The sequence below is a fragment of the Pararge aegeria genome, chromosome 5, assembly GCF_905163445.1.
Source record: "Pararge aegeria chromosome 5, ilParAegt1.1, whole genome shotgun sequence".
Taxonomy (NCBI): domain Eukaryota; kingdom Metazoa; phylum Arthropoda; class Insecta; order Lepidoptera; family Nymphalidae; genus Pararge; species Pararge aegeria.
The window spans coordinates 18,531,554-18,554,486 of NC_053184.1; the positions used below are offsets into that span (position 1 = coordinate 18,531,554).

At 34.7% G+C, this 22,933-nt stretch overlaps 1 protein-coding gene across 1 annotated transcript in view; it reads left to right on the forward strand.

Annotated features, from left to right (window-relative positions):
- Positions 1 to 4,080, forward strand: part of LOC120624111 (proton-coupled amino acid transporter-like protein pathetic) — a 53,236-nt gene extending 49,156 nt beyond the window's left edge. The window contains exons 9-10 of the mRNA XM_039890464.1: positions 1,386 to 1,555; positions 2,881 to 4,080. Of these exons, the coding sequence (XP_039746398.1) occupies positions 1,386 to 1,555; positions 2,881 to 3,170 (460 nt within the window). The 3' untranslated portion in view covers positions 3,171 to 4,080. The remainder of the gene's footprint in view (positions 1 to 1,385; positions 1,556 to 2,880) is intronic.
- The last annotated feature ends 18,853 nt before the right edge of the window (positions 4,081 to 22,933 follow it).

Here is a 22,933-nt window from a genome sequence, read left to right on the forward strand (position 1 = left end):
ACATACTCGTACCTATAATAAAGATATTTAGTCCACGTGGAATCATACGTTGTCAACAACATGAATTTTAAACATACATTATCATAATTGAAAATATTTTATACGTGATTGAGATCAGATTTATCTTTTTCTACAGGGTTTGGTACAAAATGGTATCGATAAAATTATGGCTCGATTTTGTCCGTTCTTTTGACCATCAAAGCCGAATTATTTACAACCTACCTACTTAAACCTACACCTACAACGCTGATCAAATTAGGAACCTGTTCGAACATTTTTTTCGGTTTCACGAAACGATTGATTGAATTCGCTACGCGCGCGCCGCGCCGCTTACACTCTTTATAGGTTTCTTGTTATGCACTACTATTTATAAAATTTTCTTAATACTTACTTGCTTTTTTAATGTTATTTTTACCAATGAATATTTTAGGTAAAAACAAGCTCTTAGAATGCATCAATGATTATAATAATACAAAAAGAATAAAATTGCAACGTTGCATTTAAAAATCGAATCCGGTCATGTAACAACCTTAAAGTAACAAAAGCGTGCTTCTATTGAAACAAAATATAAGCTGTTATTTATTATGTGGGTATCTTAAGATCTGCATTTACACTTTATAAAGTAACTAACCTACTTTTACTTTTAAATGTTATGTTAAGTTATGTATGCAGGTGTATTTAATTGGTTTATTAGGATCGTTGTATGCATTACGTAACTACTCTCGGTGATAGCCCAGTGCTAAATACTTCGGCATCTCTTTTGAGAGGACCAAGTTTGATTATCGGCATGCAGAGATCTTAGTAAAGAAAACCAAAACATAAAAATTAAGTAAGTTAAGTTGCTCTTTTCCAACATCAACAATTTACATTTTAACATTCATTTTTCTATCTTGTGAGAGCTGAAAGCGGAGCCGGATGCTTCCAAGCAACCTTGTCATTAAAAAATCATCAATTCGACCAATCGACGCCTGACGAACATAAAAAACCTTTCAAGCCCTCAACAATTAACGGTGGTACAACAATTTTTCTCTGCCCTTTACCCATAGCTATAAAATCTACCCATACTTTCACAGTCGTAGCGTAGGAACATTGAAATTCATAAACAGTAAAATGGAACCTTTATCGATTGTTAAATGTTTTCATTGTAAGGGGATGGTGATAACCAGTAGCAAGCATACAGTGTATGCACTAAGCGGACAGAATATGATATACAATGAAAAAAATCTCCAGTCTTAGTTATAAAAAATTATTTAAGTAAATGTTATCTTGTGTTTTACTATTTGTTTCGTATGTATGCATACACGGTTCTGTAAAATGATATTGATATCAATAAAGAATTTCTGAATAAATCTGAATTTAACATTTCTTTTTTTTTTGTTGTACAGATTAGCGCAAAGTGCCAAGATCTTAATGGCCCTTGCGATACTCTTTACGTACAGTCTTCAGTTCTACGTGCCCATGGAAATGATCTGGAGGCAGATACACCATAAAATCGCTGTTAAATACCACAACATCACGCAAATCAGCATCAGAACACTCGCGGTTGTTGGATCAGGTGGGTGTTTAAACACTCTGGCAGAACAATTTTCAAAGTAATACTTCTTTTTAGCAAAGCGGTGATAACCCAGTAGTAGTAGTAGGGTAGCTTCGACTGGCTCCACTTCACTTTGGGGGGTAGAGTTCGAATCCCAGCACGCACCTCAAGCTTCCCAATAGACAAGATTAGAGTGAATTCAGATATCATAAAAAAATCCTAAATTGCCCCAGACGGGGATCGAACGGACGTCCCTCTAATGACACCGTAGCGTTCACCATTGCGCCAAGGAATTGAAATATTACAAAACTGCTGAGTTTGTATCGTAAATTAGCATTAATATAATTTTAGAATAAGGAATGTATTAATAAATAATAATTATATACCCGACCAATGATTGTCGAAGCGGTGATAGCCCAGTGTGTAGGAGCTCGACATCACTTCCGGGGAGCCGAGTTCGAATCCCAGCACGCACTTTTAACTTGTTACATATAGTTATATGCGTTTGAGGTTATTACAATACCACTTGCTTTAACGGTGAAGAAAAACATCGTGAGGAAACCTACATGCCTGAGAGTCCACCAATCCGCACTGGGCCAGCGTGGTGGACTACAGCCTTAACTCCTTCTCATTGTGGAAGGAGACCCATTCCCTGTAGTGGGCCGGTAATGGGTCGATGTGCTGATGAGTCTAACTTAAATGAAACGATATTAAAATTTAAAAGCTCGTATTAAAGAGTTACTATTACTCAATTACGTCAAACGCAGCACTTTAATAAACTTATTTAAATTAATCTTCGGCTTCCAGACGTAGATTTTTATTACTACCTTTTACCGTCCTATTATTCAAAAATGCCCATCCAAGCACTTTTGAATCGTTACGTTGTAGTAGAAATCTGTTATATCCTAAATACCTATTTCTTTCTGAGTCTGCAAGATAGTTATTTTTTATTAAATTCGAGTTGGATTACCGACCCGAGACCTCTTGCTTGAGAAAAAAAACTTTTTTTTATTATTCTTCTATTTCTAAAGTGATGTTTTTTGTATGGTAGTATTTATTTATATTCATTGTAAAGTCAACATCTCCTGAGGAAGCTCTGGTGTCGGAGCAAAACTTGCGTAAAGAGTACATTGCCGTACATCTGTTTGGTGTGGAGTTTAAGGATTGAAGAAAATATAAATTACACCGTACAGATTTTCCTGCTTTTCACGGAGTTTAATGAAGAATAATTCTCATAATATATCATGTAATTTCGCAAAGTAACGCTTGCGTCCAACCAATACAAGCTCCCTATTTAGTAGCATTGCTGGCATTGATGTTGACCCATAATTTTTATCCTCCTACAGTTGCTCTGGCCGCAGCCTTTCCTGATCTGGAGCTCTTCATCAACCTTTGCGGCGCTATCTTCCTCTCAAGTCTTGGCCTCCTAACACCGGCCATCGTTGACACCGTCCACAATTGGGATAGAGGACTTGGTCCTCTGAACTGGATCCTGTGGAAGAACATCTTCATAGCCTTCTTATCGTTTATAGCTTTATTCGCCGGTTCGTACGTATCCATAATAAGTATGGTGGAGAAATATAATTCCTCGCCCGTAGAGGCAATGGCTGGTAATGTTACCATATTGAGTACTTAATAAATTAATAGGTTTGTAGAACATTAAAGTAAGTTACAAAAAATAAGCGAAAAAATGCAGCTATAGTCCCTTCACTAAACTTGTCCCCTATATTATTTTGGGGACAACTTAAAGAGAATGGGCCACGGTTATCTTACTAACAGTCTTATTATTAAGATTTCTATGGAATATACTGTACAAGTACAAGTATGTAAATTACATTATAATTCAGACGTAAAATAACTATACGTACTTACGTGGCTACACGTGGAAGCATAAGGCTTTTGAAGATATAAAAGAAAGGCATGGGTATAAAGGTAAGACCTGCTAGTTTGAAATGACTGGAAGACCCGATTCAGTAATATTTATTGACAACTGTCAATAACACTTACTGGAATTTTCTTCGCTCAATGCTATGACCGTGATATTTAAACGTGAAAATTAAGAAGTCTGTGATAACAAAGGTTTCTAACAGCGAGAAATTTAATCGGCTGATGATAATGATGCATTAATAACGTTTTACCAGACGTTAAAATATTACAATATTTTAACGTGAATTCAGTATAGGTCAGCAAAACCTTTTGTAGGTATGTGAAACATCTACTGCAGCGGGTCAGGGGCCCCATATCTGCTATTAAATAAATAAAAAATAAAAAATTACAATAACGTTTCTCTGTGGACGATTAATGACGTCACAGTACAAATGAAAAAAATAAATTGCCACAGTTTTTGCTAAAATAACTTTACGCTCGGTTTTCACCAGTTGTATTGCAAATCAAAAAGATTTGCAATACAACAATTTGCATTGCAGCAGTGGACGTAAACGAGGATTTTTGTTTTTTATTTATTTATTTCCTGCAATAAACCATGCTTTTCTTCTATATGATATTATGAAGAAATTTTTCAACATCAACTAGGCGTCCACTATGGCACATTTATTTAATTATCTATTACTTATTGTGAAGTACAAAATACAAAATAATAAACTACATATATGATTTATACTAAGAAAGAAATACAAATATAATACTTCACTTATCAGTCTACACAGACTATAAACTTAGTATAAACGTTTAGGCTTTTAAGAATAAAATACGATTAAAGTTGTATTATTGAAGTGAAACTTATTTATCGGCGTTGGAAAAAAATTACCGTCACATTTTTCGGTTACGCGTCACATTTTTCCGTTACGCGCCGTCTTTTCTATCCAAAATAAGGTCATAAAGAAGTTTCACTTCTTACGTGGGTACACTAGTACACGCACACATTTTTTTTATTATTATTTGTCTAACAAATTTAAATAATATAGATGAAAATGTCAAGAAACTCGAATAATATATCTTCGTATCATATATTGAAAATGTGTAAGATAAACTCGTATGAAATCAAAAGAAACTAATACTGTAGTGAAATATTGACTATCGGGTATATACAGGATGTGTTAATTATATCAGTCATCTTAGTACCCATAACACAAGCTACGATTACCTTAGGGCTGGATGGTGATGTGTGTATTGTTTTTGTAGGTATAGTATCTGGAATACTGTTTCAACTCACATCTTAATTAATGGCCCTAACATTATACCAAACTTGCTTGCATGAAGCAAGTAATTTTCGAGTTCTTTGGTCAATTTGCGTGATAGTTATCACCATCTAAATGTTTCTAGTAATCTTTTACTGCTTCTTGATATAGGAAGTTTTTCACTTCGTTTTTACATACAAAACAGAAACAAGAAACATGTTGCATGGAGCAAGCAAGTTTGGGAGCATTCAAGTTCTAAAACATTTAGATCATTTCGCTGATAAATAAACTGACTGTTCTTGGATGGAGTTTTTCCGCTATATTTTTGAATGAAGAATATAATTATACTAATAAACTTAGCTTTGTACCTTACCAATACTAACTAAACTATTAATCAAGTATAGGTACGAGATATTTGATGAATACGCAAATCCCCAAACAGATTTTTTTTATTAGACATATTCGATCTAATATTTATACATGACACACCCTGTACATGAAACCCACGTTCGCACTCGAATCAATTTAAAGTAAACATCCAAGATTGCTCAGTAAAAATGTCGGTGTGTTTTCAAGAGAAAGGAAAGAATTTTTTTATTACCATTGTGTCTTCAAAGTTTATCTCATGATTAATGAACATCTTTTGATACGAAGGTCTGGTGGACCTTTATAAAATATAGAGATTTTTCTGCTTTTCTTATTATTTCAGACATTTTAATTTCAAAGTCCAAAATAAATGTTTACATTTATCTGTAGAAGGAAATAAAATTAAAGTGGCAATTTATTTTTGAAATAACTGCATCTCGCCAAGCTCACAGTTATTTGCTTTACAACACTGATAAAGTAAAATTTTAGTTTTTGTCTGTATTTGTATCTGTGTCTTGACTAATCTTTGCACGGCTGAACCGGTTTTGATTTCACAGAAATGAATGTTTCTATATGCTATCTACTCAATACCTATCTCGGAGTATAAGAAAACAGGAGTTCTAAGCGAATAAAGCCAGCTAGCCAGCTAGCCAATTAAAAATTTAATTTACTATTTATGTAATTAATTTTACAAAATTAATTTAATTTACATCAAAAAATTAAAAATTTAAATAACATTTATTTATTCTTTAAAATAATAGTATTATAAATATAACCTAAAATATAACCTAAAATCAGTCTCTTGCCATCGCTCCGCGCCAAACCAATAGGTTCTAATACAGCTGGTACGTGAGCGGTATGGCGAGAGAAGCGACCAGCGCAAATTTAAATGTAAAGTACATTTAAATTTTTTGATGTATATTTGCTTGGTTCGTCAAAAAAAAATCCGACTTCATTTCACGGTTGTTTGTTAAAGCTTTACTCATCGTACTAGGTTTTATGATTTGCATAGTAATAAGAAATAATGTGATAAGTAGTATTAAGATAACAATTGCAATTCCCATTATATTATAAAGGTTGCCTTCGCGGTTTATGCCGCTTTAAATTAAAATAAGGAAATGTCTTCAATTGTGAAGGAATATTATACATATTAATGGATAATATTCCTTCACAATTGAAGCATGTCGTGAGGAAACCTGCATGCCTTAGAGTACTACATAATGTTCTCAAAGGTGTGTGGAGTCCACCAATGTGCCATCGTTGTGGACTACGGCCTTAAAACCCCTTCTCATTGTGGGAGGAGAACCGTGCTCTGTAGTGGGCCGATAATGGGTGGATGTGATGATGATAATATTATAATATTTCTGTAAATGTGTTTGTCTCTACATCCTTCTAGACAATTGGACTGGCCAATTTTGTGTGAATATGTCAACCGATAGGTGGCGCAGCTTTTACGGGCATGATGACGTCTGCCGGGTCCGCCAAGTGTTTATGTTTATAAATTATATATAATACTATACCTTTAAGCTTTCTAGTATTAGTATTGATATACCTACATTAAGATTACTTAGTCTATTTTTCTTGCACTCTTGTAATGTAAACACTGTTATTGTTACTTTTGCAAAGTTTATATCAAATTGTTAAGAAAATAATATAAAAAGGAAACCTACATAATGGCGGAAGCGGTGATCCGCATTGGGTAGGAGCTCGACTTCATTTTCGGGGGGCCGAGTTTGAATCCCAGCACGCACCGACATTTCTAAGTTATGTGCATTTTAAGTAATTAAAATATCACTTCCTTCAACGGTGTAGGAAAACATCGTGAGGAACCTGCCTGCCTGAGAGTCCTATATAATGTGCTCAAAGGGGTGTGGAGTCCACCAATCCGCACTGGGCCAGCGCGGTGGACTACGGCCTTAACCCCTTCTCATTGTGGTAGGAGACCCGTGCTCTGTGGTGAACCGGTAATGAGTTGATAAGATAAACCTACATGATGAAAATATGTTTTTTATCTGTGTGTCAAAATAAAACGAAATAGAATCTAATGCGTCTTCAAACCCACGCAGCGAGTACCTAAGATGCTGGCAGCATAGCTTCTTTGAATGGCCAAACTAATTCTTTGGCCAAGTAACTGCCACTAATTTTATGTTCTTTTATTATGGTACATAGGTTATCTTATCTGTGTTCATTTATTTATTTTATCACACTTGTTTTTTTATATTTTTAAAACATACTTTTACACTAAAAAGAAATGGAAATATTGTTTACATTATAAGACAAGTTAGAAATAATGGAGTGTTAATGTTCAACAGTAATAATAACTTAAATAAGGTAAAATTGTGATATTTATTTCTAAACTGCAGATCATTATGAAAATAAATATTTTGGATGAAACTGTAGATACCTGTTATGTATTTTTTCTTATCCTCGAATCAGTTATTAAAAATAATACTAATTAAGGCAACTCCTGGACATATGCGTTTCAAAAGTCCTTAAAAGCTCCATTATACTCAAATCGAAATGACCCACCGCTTCAAATTTGCCGTCAACACACTTGTATCTTGCTTGTGTTGAATTATTCATGTAACTAACTAGTAACTGAGGCCAGAAGCTGCGCTAGCCATACCAGCTAGCAATACCAGCTACCTAGCGCTGGTATAAAGCTCGGTACAGTTATTACAGCTTACACCAACGTACTTTTGACGACCTTCCTGGCGCAACGATGAGCGCTAGGAATTTAAGCAGATCCCGGGTTCGATTCCCGGCAGGGACGATTTATAATTGCTGCATTTTCTCGGGTCTGGTCTCGTTGGAGGCTTCGGCCGTGGCTAGTTACCACCCTACCGACAAAGACGTGCCGCTAAGCGATTTAGTGTTCCGGTGCGATGTGGCGTAGAAACTAATTAGGGGTATGACCATATTATATTGCATCATCACTTACCACCAGGTGTAACTGCAGTCAAGGGCTAACGTGTAGTGTAATAAAAAAAGTTAAAGCAAATTAAAGACCACCACACTAATTAAGTAATTTCAGACAAACAGCTACTGTTTGTAGGATATGGAGGCGGCTTAATTTACTGACTACTAAAAAGGTATCTACCTACTTTTAACTCTTGTTTTAATTTTTTCTCTCTTTTTAATTAAAGAAAGTAAGAAAATAAGTATTTGAAGGATCACCTTGATACCGGTCACAGTGCCAGTATTTTATTGAAAATTATAAAAAATATTAAATAAGAGGAGAAATTTCATTTTTTTTTTAATTTAATAAAAAGTCTTTCAAAGCATAGGTATTTTATACCAAAAGCTTCACTCAGAAACTAATTATAAAAACTAACTTCCGGTGACCTAAATTTCTTTGACCTAAAATCTCGAAGTTGACATGAAATAAGGGAAATGATAAATAGATAGTCTTTTATAATTTCATACACATTGATCGGTATTAAAAACAAATAATAGTTAGTCTATCGTTTACACAATAATAAACATAAACACGTTCCTAAATAAAGATTCCCAGAAAGGTACCTTCCTTCTCACCACTCGCTCTCAAGTCCAAATTATAATTACTTGTCGTCGCATAGTGGACAAAATTCAACCTTACTTCATTTGAATTATAAGTTCGAAGATTATTAAGTTTATTTTGTCAAAGATTATACTTCTACTAGCGGACCCGCGCGACTTCGTACGCGAATGAGTCAACTTCAAAAAGTAGTCGTATGTTCACACGCTCTCAAAAAAGATATTTATTGCAGTTTTTGCAACATTTCTCATTGAAATTTATTATTTATATATTAGGAAGCCAACGTGTATACAACCTATGTTAATATATGGACACATTTAACAATTGTTTTATAATGCTGTACACCCCACTTAAAGGCTAACTTAGCAAGCATAACACAAAATACACTCTTTGTTTACCACCAAATTTTGTCATATTTAGCCGCTAAACAAAAGTAATTTAAAATGAAAAAGAGAAAAAATAAATAAACCCTTAAACTTAAATAACCAAGAAAATAAAAATAACTTAAAAAAAAACAATCTTGCCGTACTTTTAAAAGTTTTTTGACTTTATTTTTGAAATATGGGACGGAGTGTCGAAAAGTATCCAAGCCAGCACTTCCAACCAATTTGTTGTAGGTAACAACTATTCTACACAATGGAGCGGATCTGCCCAGATTTGATGTAGCGATTCTAGGTCTGAACGTTAGTTAGAAAGACAAATGTGGAGAAAAAAATAGCGATGTTATCCTGTAAGAGCTATTAGCTTTTCCGGGATGCAAATAAGCCTATGAGCTATTCCAGGATACGCATGGTTTCGATCGTTGTCCCATATGCCTAGCGACGTGCTGTTATCTGTGAAGAGTTTTGTCCTGTATCTCCGACAATATTCATCAGATCTTCATTAAAACTAGACAATAATACATGCTTAATAGTACCTAAACACTTTCACATAAAAAAAGAATTATTAAAATCGATTCAAATTTAACGGAGCTATGAAGTAAAATTAATAAAAAATTTCATCGTATTTCCCGGAGGAAACTTACTGTTTATCGGGATAAAAAGTCCTATACCCGGATTTCAGTTGACCCGGAATATCAGGTACAACTATACCAAATTTTATTTAAATCCGTTTTGTAGTTTTCACGTGATGCCCGAACAGACAGATAGGCAGACAGACAGACGGACAAAAATTCAATAAAAATCTTTTTTGGACTCAGTATTGATTAAAAAACATCCCCCGGTCAAAATTTTCAAAATATATTAAAAGTACAGAAATCTTCCAGTTACAGATTTATTATAAGTACGTATAGATAGTCCTTGTGAGACAAAATAATATTCTCTTTATAAACAAAAAGCTGATATTAAGAATCAACTTAACAGAAACGGACATAAATTAGTGATATCTCTGCATATCATCTGCGAACTTCTTTGTGGGGTTGAGTTTACGCTTTCACAACATGATTCTTTAGGTAATTCTAGACCTACCGATGCATACTTTTAAAAATGTGTAAAAACTCATCAACATCATCATCAATACAGCGAGGTTACATTTGATGAATTTCCTATTGAAATCATATTAAAAACAATTTGCTTTAATCGAAGCATGTCCAAAATTAAATGACCGCATGAATGACATTACAACATGCTGATACTGTCAACACTGAAAAAAGTTCCAATTTGACAACACAATCCCCATCTGAAATTTAAATTTGTCAATTTGCCCCCATTCACAAAATGATCCGCCATTTTTTGATTGAATTCGATGGTGTAACAATTCCTTATTGTGTTAATGTTAAAAATCTAGGTATATATCTAGATCAAACGTTAAGTTGGACACATCATCTGAAAGAGGTCAGTAGAAAAACCTTTGCAGCTTTGGGTTCTTTGCGTCGCCTTCGTTCTTTTCTTCCGATTCCTACCAAAATTATGCTCGCACAAACTCTCCTCCTTCCCATTATTGATTACGCTAACGCAAGCTTTGTTGACTTAACTGAAGACCAGTTAAATAAGCTTGAGAGACTTCAAAATACTAGCATCCGGTTCATATTTGGATTGCCAAATATGACCATTTTTCCCATTTTCGGTCTCGTCTCAAGTGGTTACCAATCCGAATTCGCCGGAATTTGCATATTCTTTCTATTCTGTACTGTATCTTGTTCCATCCTTCTACTCCTGTTTATCTCAAAGAGAAATTTGTATTCACAGGGCCTCCTGAGGATGCTCGCTCTACGAGGAGGTTTATCCTGAAGGGGCCTGGTCATAAGTCCTCTTTTTTCCACAAATCCTTTACGGTTCAGGCCGTTAAACTTTGGCCCTGCCGTTAGAGATTCGTGAGGCGCAAACGATCGGCATTTTTAAGAAACAAGTGAAGGATCACTACTTGTCTGTATCGGCCGGGCATTGATGGGAATGATCACTGTATTATTTTTTGTTTATTTCGTTTTCTACATATTTTTGAGGGTTCTTTTATTGTATTTATGTTTTTTAATTTATTTTTTTAATTAAGTATTTATAGTAGTGTATTTGTATGGTTATATGTTTGTATATATGTATGAAATATATTTTATATTTTTGTACATATCTTTAATATGTTATGTTTAGTATATACTATGTTTTATGTTTTTTTATGTTAATTTAGTTTTAAATCCTAATATTTAATTTTGTTTGTTGTACTACCTACTTATTTCTTATAACATTTTCTTGTATGCCTTTGGTTGCCTGGAAGAGATCGCTATTTAGCGATAAGGCCGCCAAATTGTACGTTCTACCTTATTGTGCTGTTGTATTTGTATCTCTGTAAATTTTCTCTGTGGTGTACAATAAAAGTGTATTCATTCATTAATTCATTCATTATATTAGTTACAAAAAATGTGTTAAATGAAGAACCGCTCAACCGATTTTGTGCAAACTTCACATAAACCATCTGTTTAATAGTCCGAACAAAGCCTAAACATTTGGTTTGAATAGGTGAGCCCGTTCTTGAGTTATAAAATTACAACGAAAAGTGGCATTGATTTTTATATAGGTATATAGATAATCACAGATTTCGGCAAGGCTACATTGTTAATTTGTCTTATTTCACTAGTGAAAAAGTGTATATAGGCGTATGTGTCAAATACATGGTTGTGCGTAATGTTATTTTATTGATTTAATGTATTTTTAAGCATAATCAAAAAAATGAATTCCGAACTGTTTCTCTCCATAAATTATAAGTGTAAGATATTTTTTAAAAAGGGGTAAAAATTTTTTGCTTTACGTATAATAAATACGTTATAACTAATTTCTGATACCTTGTCGAAAATAATGTAATACATCATTTATAAAAATAGCAATGTAATCACAAGTAACTTTTGCAATGAAAAAATTGTAGGCGTTGGGTAATATTTTTCATTACAGTTCTCAGAATCTTTTACAGATTCTTGTATAGGTTATAATCGAAGATAATTATCACGCGTGATTTATTTTGCATTACCGCACTTGTATTTTTTTTGTGCCTCTCTCGTTTTTATCTTTTTTTTGTGCCTCTCTCGTTTTTATCTAATAGTTTTTAAATAGAAACGCTACGTTTGGTAGTGAAACTAAAATCCCTCGTTACGCTTCGCCCGTAACTTTAAACATTCCCTTGTTTAACAATCAAAACGCTTTTAAGCTTCATGACAAGATAATATTACTTACATGTGTTTTTATACTATACATTACCGCACTCTTATTTTATTATATATGCTGATTAAGTTGAGTTTGTATATACGTTACTTTATTACTTTGATTGACGTCTAAGTTTATTTGAAAATTCTTTATATTTTCATTTCGCCTTTGCCAATTTCGATTATTATACATATTTACATTCAACGATTTTATAAATGATATAAACTAAAATAACAAAAAATAATTAATTAAGATATTATATGATAGTAACATTTTTATATGCACACACTGACTTAGATAATAATGAATATAGTTATTAATTATTATATGCAATTGAAAATTGTTACGTTTAAACACGAAAATGAATGTTTTACAGTTGGATAAAGGCTTTATTTATTTATTCAATTGTTTATTTTTATTAGGTAAGCTAAAAAATTGGAAATAGAACGTACATGGAGTGTTCACTAACATTTTAAGTTGATTTTTTAATTTAAAACGTTGCAAAATCACATCGAATCTTTTTGCCGTTATTTTCCGTCTTGCCAAGCCTGCGTAATTGAGTGAATAATAATGCGAAATAATAGAACTGCCAGACAAAGCTTTTAATCTCTGTCGCACATAATTAATGCAATTTCTGACGTCAAAGGTAGATGAGTATGTATTCAGCAAGTGGATATCGAGCACGCAGGCCATATTAGTGTTCTACCGTCTGCTTCGCATAGTTTATTGGTTGAAATACCACGGCCCTATTGAGGTGTAGTTCCATTGCTGCGCACGGACTTGATTTGTTTACGCGAAAGGTCGACATGGCAATTTTAGCCAACATCAATATTTATGGTAACCAAGACGTAATCCATATTAATCGATGAACGCTTTGAACGTTGTTTTTTTTACTTTGTTGTTACTTATTGGATAGGAGCAGGCGTTACTTTGCAGAAATACATGATATATTATGAAAATTAAGCTTAATTTGCTATACTCCGCGAAAAGCACGAAAATCGTGTAATTTATAAAGTCTTCAATGGTTATAATCCACACCAAACAGATCTTTAGCAAGGTTGTTGAGTTCAAATCGAATAATTATTAAGTTCATTAATTACATCTCCTGAGGATGCTCCGGTTTCGGAGCGAAACGTGCGTAGAGGGTACATTGGCGAAGATCTGTTTGGTGTGGAGTATAAAGATTGAAATAGTTATAAATTACATCATACAGATTCTCGTTTCTTACGCGGAGTATAGCAAATGAAGCTTAATTTTTATCATTTAGTAGATCTTTTTGTGACAGCGCTCGTCTGGTATTTCTGCCGCCAAGCAACATTGGTGTACCGGTCTAAAGGGCGTGGTTACCGAAGCAATTGTGGGCACATAAGGCTTGACGAGTACGGTACCTTGTAGGACGTATTCGTTCCGTACGCTGCGAAGTTTGCTCTATTTTTTTGAACAAAAATGTTTCTCATAAACACCCAGTTTATAATAAGTATGGTCATCACACAAAGCAGACTGCAGCTTCTCAGAAAGCAGGGTCACTGCCCGCTGCAACAATCGGTGCCTAGTAGAACCGATATGTGTTGTGTGTTTAGCTTCGCACGTCGGTCGTTAACTCTAGTAGTTCTATGTTTTTTTGGTTACCCTCTGATTTAATCATGTAATTTTCTTATCAGAACCGTAATTATTTCATGCAATAGTCACTGTAGATAGCTTGTTTGTTTAACAAACGTATGCAGGTGAGACATCCAATTTAAACCACAAAATTATTACGCATAAATGTGGTCAATAGAGTAGACAAAGGTCATAGACAAACGCGTGGATTGCTCAGATGTCAACCATGTAGACTCTGTTATATATGCATAGTACTGGCAAGGTTCTGTGAGAGGTGGAACCATAGTTCGTAATATTGATGGTTATAGATTATATTCCATAGATCATAGTAAATAATATATGGGAAGCAGCCATAGCCTAGTAGTTAGGACGTCAGCTTCACTTTCGGGGGGCGAGTTCTAATCCCAGCACGCACTTCTAACTTGAAATAAATAAATAGATAAATATACTTGTGACAGTACACACAATGCAATCTAGTCGCAAAGTAAGCGTAGCTTGTGTCATCGGTACTAAGATGAATGACTTCTCTAAGCTATGTGCGTTTCAGGTAATTAAAATATCACTAGCTTCAATGGCGAAGGAAAACATCGTCAGTAAACCACCAGGTCATCAACCGTCAGGTGTTTAAAGTCCACCAATCCACGTTGGGCCAGCGTTGTGGACTACTTCCAAAACCCTCCTCACTGTGGGAGGAGAATCGAACGAGAAATATATATTATTTTATGCACATAGTTATAATATTTTATGTAATATTATAGTATATTTAATATTATAGTTATAATATTTTATGCACAGCATGACCTGCAGGGAAAATGCAAAGGAAGCATAAAACAGTTTATCTAAAAGCACTAGTTTGAGCGCACGCGGATTTTGGTGCGGTTAATATGGAACACAACCTTTAGAAGTGAACCTTAATAAACCTGGCTTTTGAACCGTTAATTTTCTTGATTGCAGCGAACTGTATATCACATCAATTTGCTACATATACTCGTATGAGATAAAAGAAATTATGCAGAATTTGTCTGTATGTTGCTAATTTAAAATATGGCAGATTTTTCCTTTACCCCAGCAATTCCATATCATCAGTTTGACCTTAATTTATGAAGAATCTGCTTTGGTCTCATTCCTTTGATCTTGACATATTATAGTCCATCAGAAACTGGTTCACTGTATAAGTTTCGTTGTGAAATGTTCAATACAATAATAAAAATTTGGAAAATCCTTAAGTGCACGCCTCATTCGATCTAATTTTTCACTAAAAGTACCTTATACTTTTCACCGCATGCGGGCGCTTAAAGTCATCTGGTTTTTTTTTCAATTCTTAATATCATTTACTATCAGTCAATGATATTAAGAATGGAGATCAAATGCCAATTGCGAGTTGAAGTTAGTGAAGTTGACCAGCGAGCGAATTGAAACAACTTCACGCGTGTTATTATTTGCGTTACAACTTGTTGACACTTGACAGATTCATTATTATTGATTAGTAACTAGTTAGGAGTTTATTATTGTTTTTTTTTGAGTTGAATAGTGAATTTTACTGGTTTGCTTTCTTACAGATTATAGTAAATATTGTTAAATATGAGCTCTGCTCTGAGAATTTGTGTGCAAATTGTTTCTGTGGCGAAATCAAAAAATAATTAGCGAACAACAGGTAAATTTTTTTAATTTAAAAATTGTTTGTTGGCTTTACATATTTTTTTTCTGATGAAAAGAATGGTTGGAACGCGGCTGGTTACGACATAAATTACCAGGCGTCATAAGAATTAAAGAGAGCAGAACTCAAAGAAACACTTGGGATTTCTATGGCAAACAATACTTTAAAAATTTTGGCAAACATTGCATAGAAACTTCTTTATCATAATTCGCGTTATGACCTTAACTGTAGTATTTTTCAAAGACTTGTTGATATTGTTTGTCATTTAGCACAACAAGAATGGTGACTTAGAGATCATGACGAGTTAAATTTGTCCTTTAGGTAACTGGGCTTGCTCAAACTCAAAACCCTAGGCACGCCACTGCCTCATTTAAGGCTTAAATTTTTTGTAGAACTTGAATGCCACATCAAAAAAACAAAATCAAACGCAGACGAAGTCGCGGGAAACAGCTAGTATTTTATTAATTTAATATGCATATAATTTTTTTTATGCATATTAAATTTATAAAATTGATAATTCCTCCAAGTGTAGGTAAAAACACTAATAAAAAAAATTATAAAAATGGATTTAATATGTTATTATTATGACTTGGGTGGTTCTTGGAGTTGTTGGTTGGCGATGTTGGTTTTTAATTGTTTCTTGTAGTTACAATTATATTTTTTTCATTTAAATTTTACCTTACACCCCTAACCCCTAAATTTCAGCCTCCCAGCATCTCCCGATATTTTTAATTAAAAGAAATTTATTTTTCTCCCGGTGTCGGACAACGTCTACCTAGCCTAGTAATATTATAAAATATGAAGAACATGAACGGATATTGGTGTAAAAGCTCTTTGATTACAAGCTATTAAAAGTTAATAGCATATTTTAATACAAATCGTAAATACTGGCATTAGAGTTTCTCGTTTTATATCTAAATAAATATTCAGGGATTATTAATTATAGTATTTCTGATATTGAACCTAGTAGTTCAATGTTATGGTTATTAAGCTGAGGACAGGCAGACAAAAGCATCATTTTCTATATACAAATAAATAAATAAATATAATACACACACCGCCATCTAGTCCCAAAGTAAGCGTAGCTTGGGTTATGGGTACTGGGATAGCTGATGAATATTTTTGTTATGAATATAATACACATAAATACTTATAATATACAGATAAACACCCAAACACTGACAAACAATCATGTTCATAACAAAAACATTTTTCAGTTGTGGGAATCGAACCCACGGCCTTGGACTCAGAAAGCAGGGTCGCTGCCCACTGCGCCAATCGGCCGTCGGTATATAAATAAATAAATAAATATACTACGACAATACACACACCGCCATCTAGCCGCAAAGTAAGCGTAGCTTGGGTTATGGGTACTGAGATAGCTGATGAATATTTTTGTTATGAATATAATACACATAAATACTTGTAATATACAGATAAACACCCAGACACTGACAAACAATCATGTTCATAATACAAACACGGCCTTGGACTCAGAAAGCAGGGTCGCTGCCGACTGCGCCAATCGGCCGTCGGTATATAAAATCTTAGAAACGAAAACCTTAACATCTACGTGTACATCATATGAAATTTATATGTAATGTATTAAACTTCAGCAACCCTTTCGAAAGTACCAAGTTGGATTTCGGGCATATGTCTCCAAATTATCGGAGTTGATATTAAAGAAAACATCATTAGGAAACTGCATAGATTCGAACTCTCCATAATGTTCTCGAATGCGTTCGGAGTCTACCAATCGTCACTTAGGCAGCGTATATTTTAGGTTTTCTACGAACCTCATTCTAAGAACATTATAAAAAACTTACTAGCATACAGGTTTCTATAACCACTTAGGTACTTATGATAATGGTCCTTAAAGACAACTAACCTGCATTGGAGATGGTGGGTATATGCTCTAAAACCCTCACTCCTATGTGAGTAGAGGCCTGTGCTGTGGGTTGGTAATAGACTGCGTATGATGAAAGCCAGTGATATTTATTGTTGCTTAAAACGCACATTACTCCGAAAGGATGGCCGAAGAATCACCACTTCGCTAAAATATACAAAGTTCAAGTTTTAAAATTATTTAGCGTGATGAGGAATTTCATTGGAGGTCAAATCAAAGGAATGAGTTCATCTGTGAGGGAAAAAATTCGTAAGGCATAAAATACACGCATGTACACCATGTACGTATCTAAACGTACGATGATAAACTTTACTTTACAATGTCACCTGCGTAACTTTACCTGACTTTTGTTTTCCCACAGAAACTATTCAAAGTTAACATTTTAAAAACGTTATGCTTGGTTACGAGCGGGCTAGACGGGAGTATCTCTGAGGGAGAAAATAACGTAACGGGTAATTCCGTAGGAAAACCATTGACAGGTGAAGTTCCGCGGGCGAGATTCCAAAGTAAAGTGATAAACTTTACATGCATGAGTACAAACCTAACTGATACGATGACTCGATCTTACTTGATTAAGGAACCTGTTAGCCGTTCAAGTATCTACAGGTATACGGAGACCGGACCTACAGAACTTGATTTGCGAATAAGTTAATTTCTCTTTGCACACTTCTTTTAACACCAGCGTTAATTAAAATTAAAAAGTAATTTTATTAAAAACAAAAAAAACACACTAGCTGCTGCTTGATAAGCCGTTTCTATTTTTAACCGATTTCATATAAAAGGTAGGTTCAATCCTTCAATGTTCCTTGATTATATATTATTTGTTATACTCACCAAGGTGTTTTCGTTTAGTAACTTGGTTCATTGTGCGTGTGTGCGGTGTTCGTGTGTGCGTGTGTGTGTGCGTTGAGTGTGTGCGTGGGCGCGTGTGCGTGTGTGGGAGTGCGTGTGCGTATGTGTGTTTTTGTATGTGTGTGTGTGTGTGTGTGTGTTTGTGTGGGTGTGTTTGTCTGCGTGTGTGCGTTTGTCTTTATGTGCGTGTGTATGTATGTATTTGTATGTGTATGTGTGTGTGTGTGTTTGTCTGTGTGTGTGTTTATCTTTGTGTGTGTGTGCGTGTGTTTTTAAGATGAACAGATTTTAATTTTGTTTGTTATGGTTGTTATTGCTTATATTTATGCTATTATCTAAAAAATGTTCGTGTCATCATGATTAACAGCCTATTACAGTCCACTGCTGGACTAAAAGCTACTCTCAACTGGAAGAGTGACGACGGCCGACTGGCGCAGTGGGCAGCGACCCTGCTTTCTGAGTCCAAGACCGTGGGTTCGATTCCCACAACTGGAAAATGTTTGTGTGATGAGCATAAGTGTTTTTCAGTGTCTGGGTGTTTATATGTATTTTCTAAGTATTTATGTATATATAATTCATTAAAATATTCATCAGTCATCTTTAGTACCCATAACACAAGCTACGCTTACTTTGGGGCTAGGTGGCGATGTGTGTATTGTCGTAGTATATTTATTTATTATTTTATTTATAATCACCACGCTGGATGGATGGGTTGGTGATCGCCGTTGATGGTAGTAGTCGCCCAGAGGCTAGCAGACGCTGCTGGCCGTTCTCTGTTATATTCCCTTTCGTGTTCGTGTTAAACCTTCCTTCGTTTGGTAATGGTATGTAAGAATTATTATGTTTAGTTTAGTATGACATTTAAAAGTGCAAAGAGTGTGATACTTTGATAGTTTGATGTGTAGTAGTATTAAGGTTCGGTTAATGTTGAAGGCCAGCCTGTTCCTTTCGAGAATACAGCAGATTTTTTACACATATAAATATCCGAGTTGTATCAAAAATCGAAGATCAAAAACACGTTATCCAACCGTTACTATACACGTTTGAAACATGTTTCCGTTTCATTTGCAATGTATTTATAACAATACTAGCTATCCCCGCGAATTTCATTTCGCCTTAGTATATTTTACATCTCAATGTCTTTATAAAGTACAATACATAAAACTCATCTTATTCCGGAACCTCTCTATAGGTCACATCAACAGTTTTACGATTAGGTATAGACAACTTGACGTGCGCTGTCAATTGTGTTTTGTTACTAATGAACGGCTAGATAATTGTTTTGATTTTAAATAAAAAAAAAAAATGTATTTTAATACTTATTCTCCTATTCCGGATTAACAGGAATCAAAGAAATCAAAAATAATGAAAATCGGTCCATCCGTTCTCAAGTTATAAATGGTGTAACTAACACGACTTTGTTTTATAGATATATATATAAGGACTGTCGAACGGGATAAACAGTATCCTATGTCCGTCTCCTGGCTCTAAGCTACCCACCTACCAATTTTCAGCCATATCTGTACAGCCGTTCTTGAGTTATAAGTAGTGTAACTAACACGACTTTATTTTATATATATAGATAATCTTAATTAAACAAAACGTTGATGTAAACAATCGACTTACTAGAAACGGACATAAATTAGTGATATCTGCATATCGTCTGAGGAAAGTACAGAAATCCCTTGTGGGGATGGGTATATGCTTTTACAATATGATACCCAAGGAAATATTAGCATTTCCCTTCGTTTACATAATATATTAAAACACATTCAACCAGCCGTGGTTACTATACGATTGATGAATATTTTTTAACGACAAGGCTGCTTGGAAGCAGGCCACTTCGCTCTCATCTCTCACAAAATAGAAAAATTCTAATGAGTGTTGCACTATAAAATGATGTCGGAAAAGAGCAATCTGCTGAGTTTCTTGCCGGCTCTTATCAGTGGAATCTACCTTCCGAACCGATGTCACTACAAACAGACTTACTTGACGTTTCTAAAGTGCTTATAAGCTACTAACTAACCTGAGCTACAAGGAAGCAGATCCTTTGTGTAGATGATATATGGATCGTGGAGTGTATGACAACTTATGGGAATTAAATTGCCTCTTAACAATTTTTAGAATGTATTGGCAGAAATTGCTTCATCATATCCACCCATTACCGGCCCACTACAGGATACGGGTCTCCTCCCACAATGAGAAGGGGTTAAGGCCCTAGACCACGCTGGCCTAGTGTGGATTGGTGGACTTACCACACCTTTGAGAACATTATGGAGAACTCTCAGGTATGCAGGTTTCCTTAAGATGTTTTTCTTCACCGTTGAAGCAAGTGATACTTTTATTGATTTAAAAGTACATAATTTAGAAAAGTTAGAGGTGCGTACGCACTATCACCACTTAGGTATTTCTAAGTATTATATAACACCAAAACAACCCAGATTACCAAACCAAAAAAACTTTCTATATATCTGTATGCTTTGTCCAGGCTAATATTTGAGATAGTGCCATCTACGTATTTATAACAGTTTTACTGGCAGATGACTAATATGTAAAAACGATGCAACTGGTGGGGTCCTTAGAAGTTTCATAGTCTGTGCAACTATACACTACATAACTTGGCATTAAAGCAGATTTAATAATCATAATCGCCTCCGCTGACAAACTTAGAAGGTGATATTTCCACAAGCTGTCAGGCAGGTTTTTATATAGCTATATCCTCCTTCATGTATGGACCTATTTTATTTTCTAGTTACCATATATTTAACCCATGTTGAATGCAAGTAAACGAATTATTATTATTAACATAGCTACCTTAGATTAAAAGAGATAAATCTTTGTAGTAGTCCATAAAACCGTTTTCGATTATTTGGAAATGGTACGTATATCAAACTGCTCTTTAATTGGATCGAACTGATCTTTAACATGTAAATGTTACTTAAGAAAATTCGTCTATATTATAACACATTTGTGTAAAATGTTACATTTTTGTCATAAATTTGTTAAAGTTAAAATGTTGGACAAAGGGGCTGGCTTAGTATAGCTGCATACTAAAACGCGCAACATTAGTTTTCAGCTAGCTCCCTTATCTTCGTCGTCGCCGCAACCTCGGGACCAAACAATAACAAAACAATCATAAAAAGGGACAATGACGTAGAATATAATATATAAACAAACGAAAGATATTTATAAAGAAGCTACACCAATCGCTCCACACCGCACTACTAATTGCTGGATCGAAGATGAGCGGTCAGTCAACTCAGGCAATGTTCAGCCAAAGAAAAAGAATCGTAGTAGATAGAGCCTTTGAGGATAGAGCTTATTTCTATCGAAGTATTTCGCAAATACTGTGTTTTAGTATGAAGGGCGTAGTAGCCGGTGTAATTAAAGGCACATGAGGCTTAAAACCTACGCTTATGGACATATTACGGCACTTTTTAGGATGTGTTGCTGGTAAACCTGCTTGGTCCTACAATTACTCCCATTTCAAAACAGTTTAGTAAAGGGTTAATAAATATTGTTCTAGGGTTATATTGCTGTCTGTGAGCAACTTAGGTGCCGAGGATTGTTGAATACCCTGTGTGTCAATGGTCACAGAGGTGAACTAGTGGAAGGATGGTCTCATACACGGCTAAAGTATGAAGTTCTTAGTTCTATTGTAGGGCCTTAGGGATGCCTTGAAATTATATAGTACCTACTCAACTTTCAAGACCGAGCGTTTCTTAATTGCATTGCTTCTACACGGCAAATTATATGATTACTTCAAATTGTTTAAATGCTTCAATTATGAATTAAGAGCCATGACATGTCGATTTATACTAACTACTTTTAATTTTCCGAGACTTCATCCACGTGATATAGTCTAAAAGTCGTTTTCTAGTATCAAAACACTGAAAGTAAAAGTAAATTGGACTAAATGAACCTTGCTTCGTTCCAATTTGAACGTTACATGTAGAATTTACAACGGTTTAATAGGTCTATTTCACTCTTCCCGTGACTAAAACATCTGTATTGTACAAACACATGTCCACTTCGTAACCACTGCTATATGCAATATCATTTATACTATCGTCTCAAAAAACACTACGCGAATAAAAAGTTGCTTAGTGAATGCTTGCGCGATCTCTCCCGAAAATAGAGTTATATCTAAACTATATAGAACACAATGTAATTTAGGGTATTTATAATAGATGGCGGATTTTTTAGTAGGAACGTGAAAGCTGTGGGTGAACGCATCAGCTAACGGACTACAATGTTTTGAAATGTTATAAAGTCTTACCAAGACAAAAGCCAAACCAAAATATCCGGCCAGCGTCTGCGGTGTGTGCAATTTTATAACCAATCACAAGGCGCTCTACTTTGACAAGAGGCTTCCATTGGTCGCAAGTAGGACGATATTACACGCAAACCTGGGTAAAAGTTGAATGCCTTAGCATTCGCCTTAAAGTTGTCTATAGATCGAGACACCAGTGGCGTGCACTTCATACAAGAACAAAAGCAATGCCTACCCAAAATTTTCATAAAACTTTATAGGAGGAGTAATATGTTACTACATACCGGTTGCCAGCTTTATTTCTAACCTAGTTAAAAATTGTATACACGCCACTGCGGGACTTGACCTGACTATATTTCAATATACGACGTTGCATATTTTTTATTGACATCTGGGGTCTTCAATTCCGTATAAGTTTCATTTTATATTTTTTTTATAGTGTTTTTTACCTTTACTAAGAGCAAAA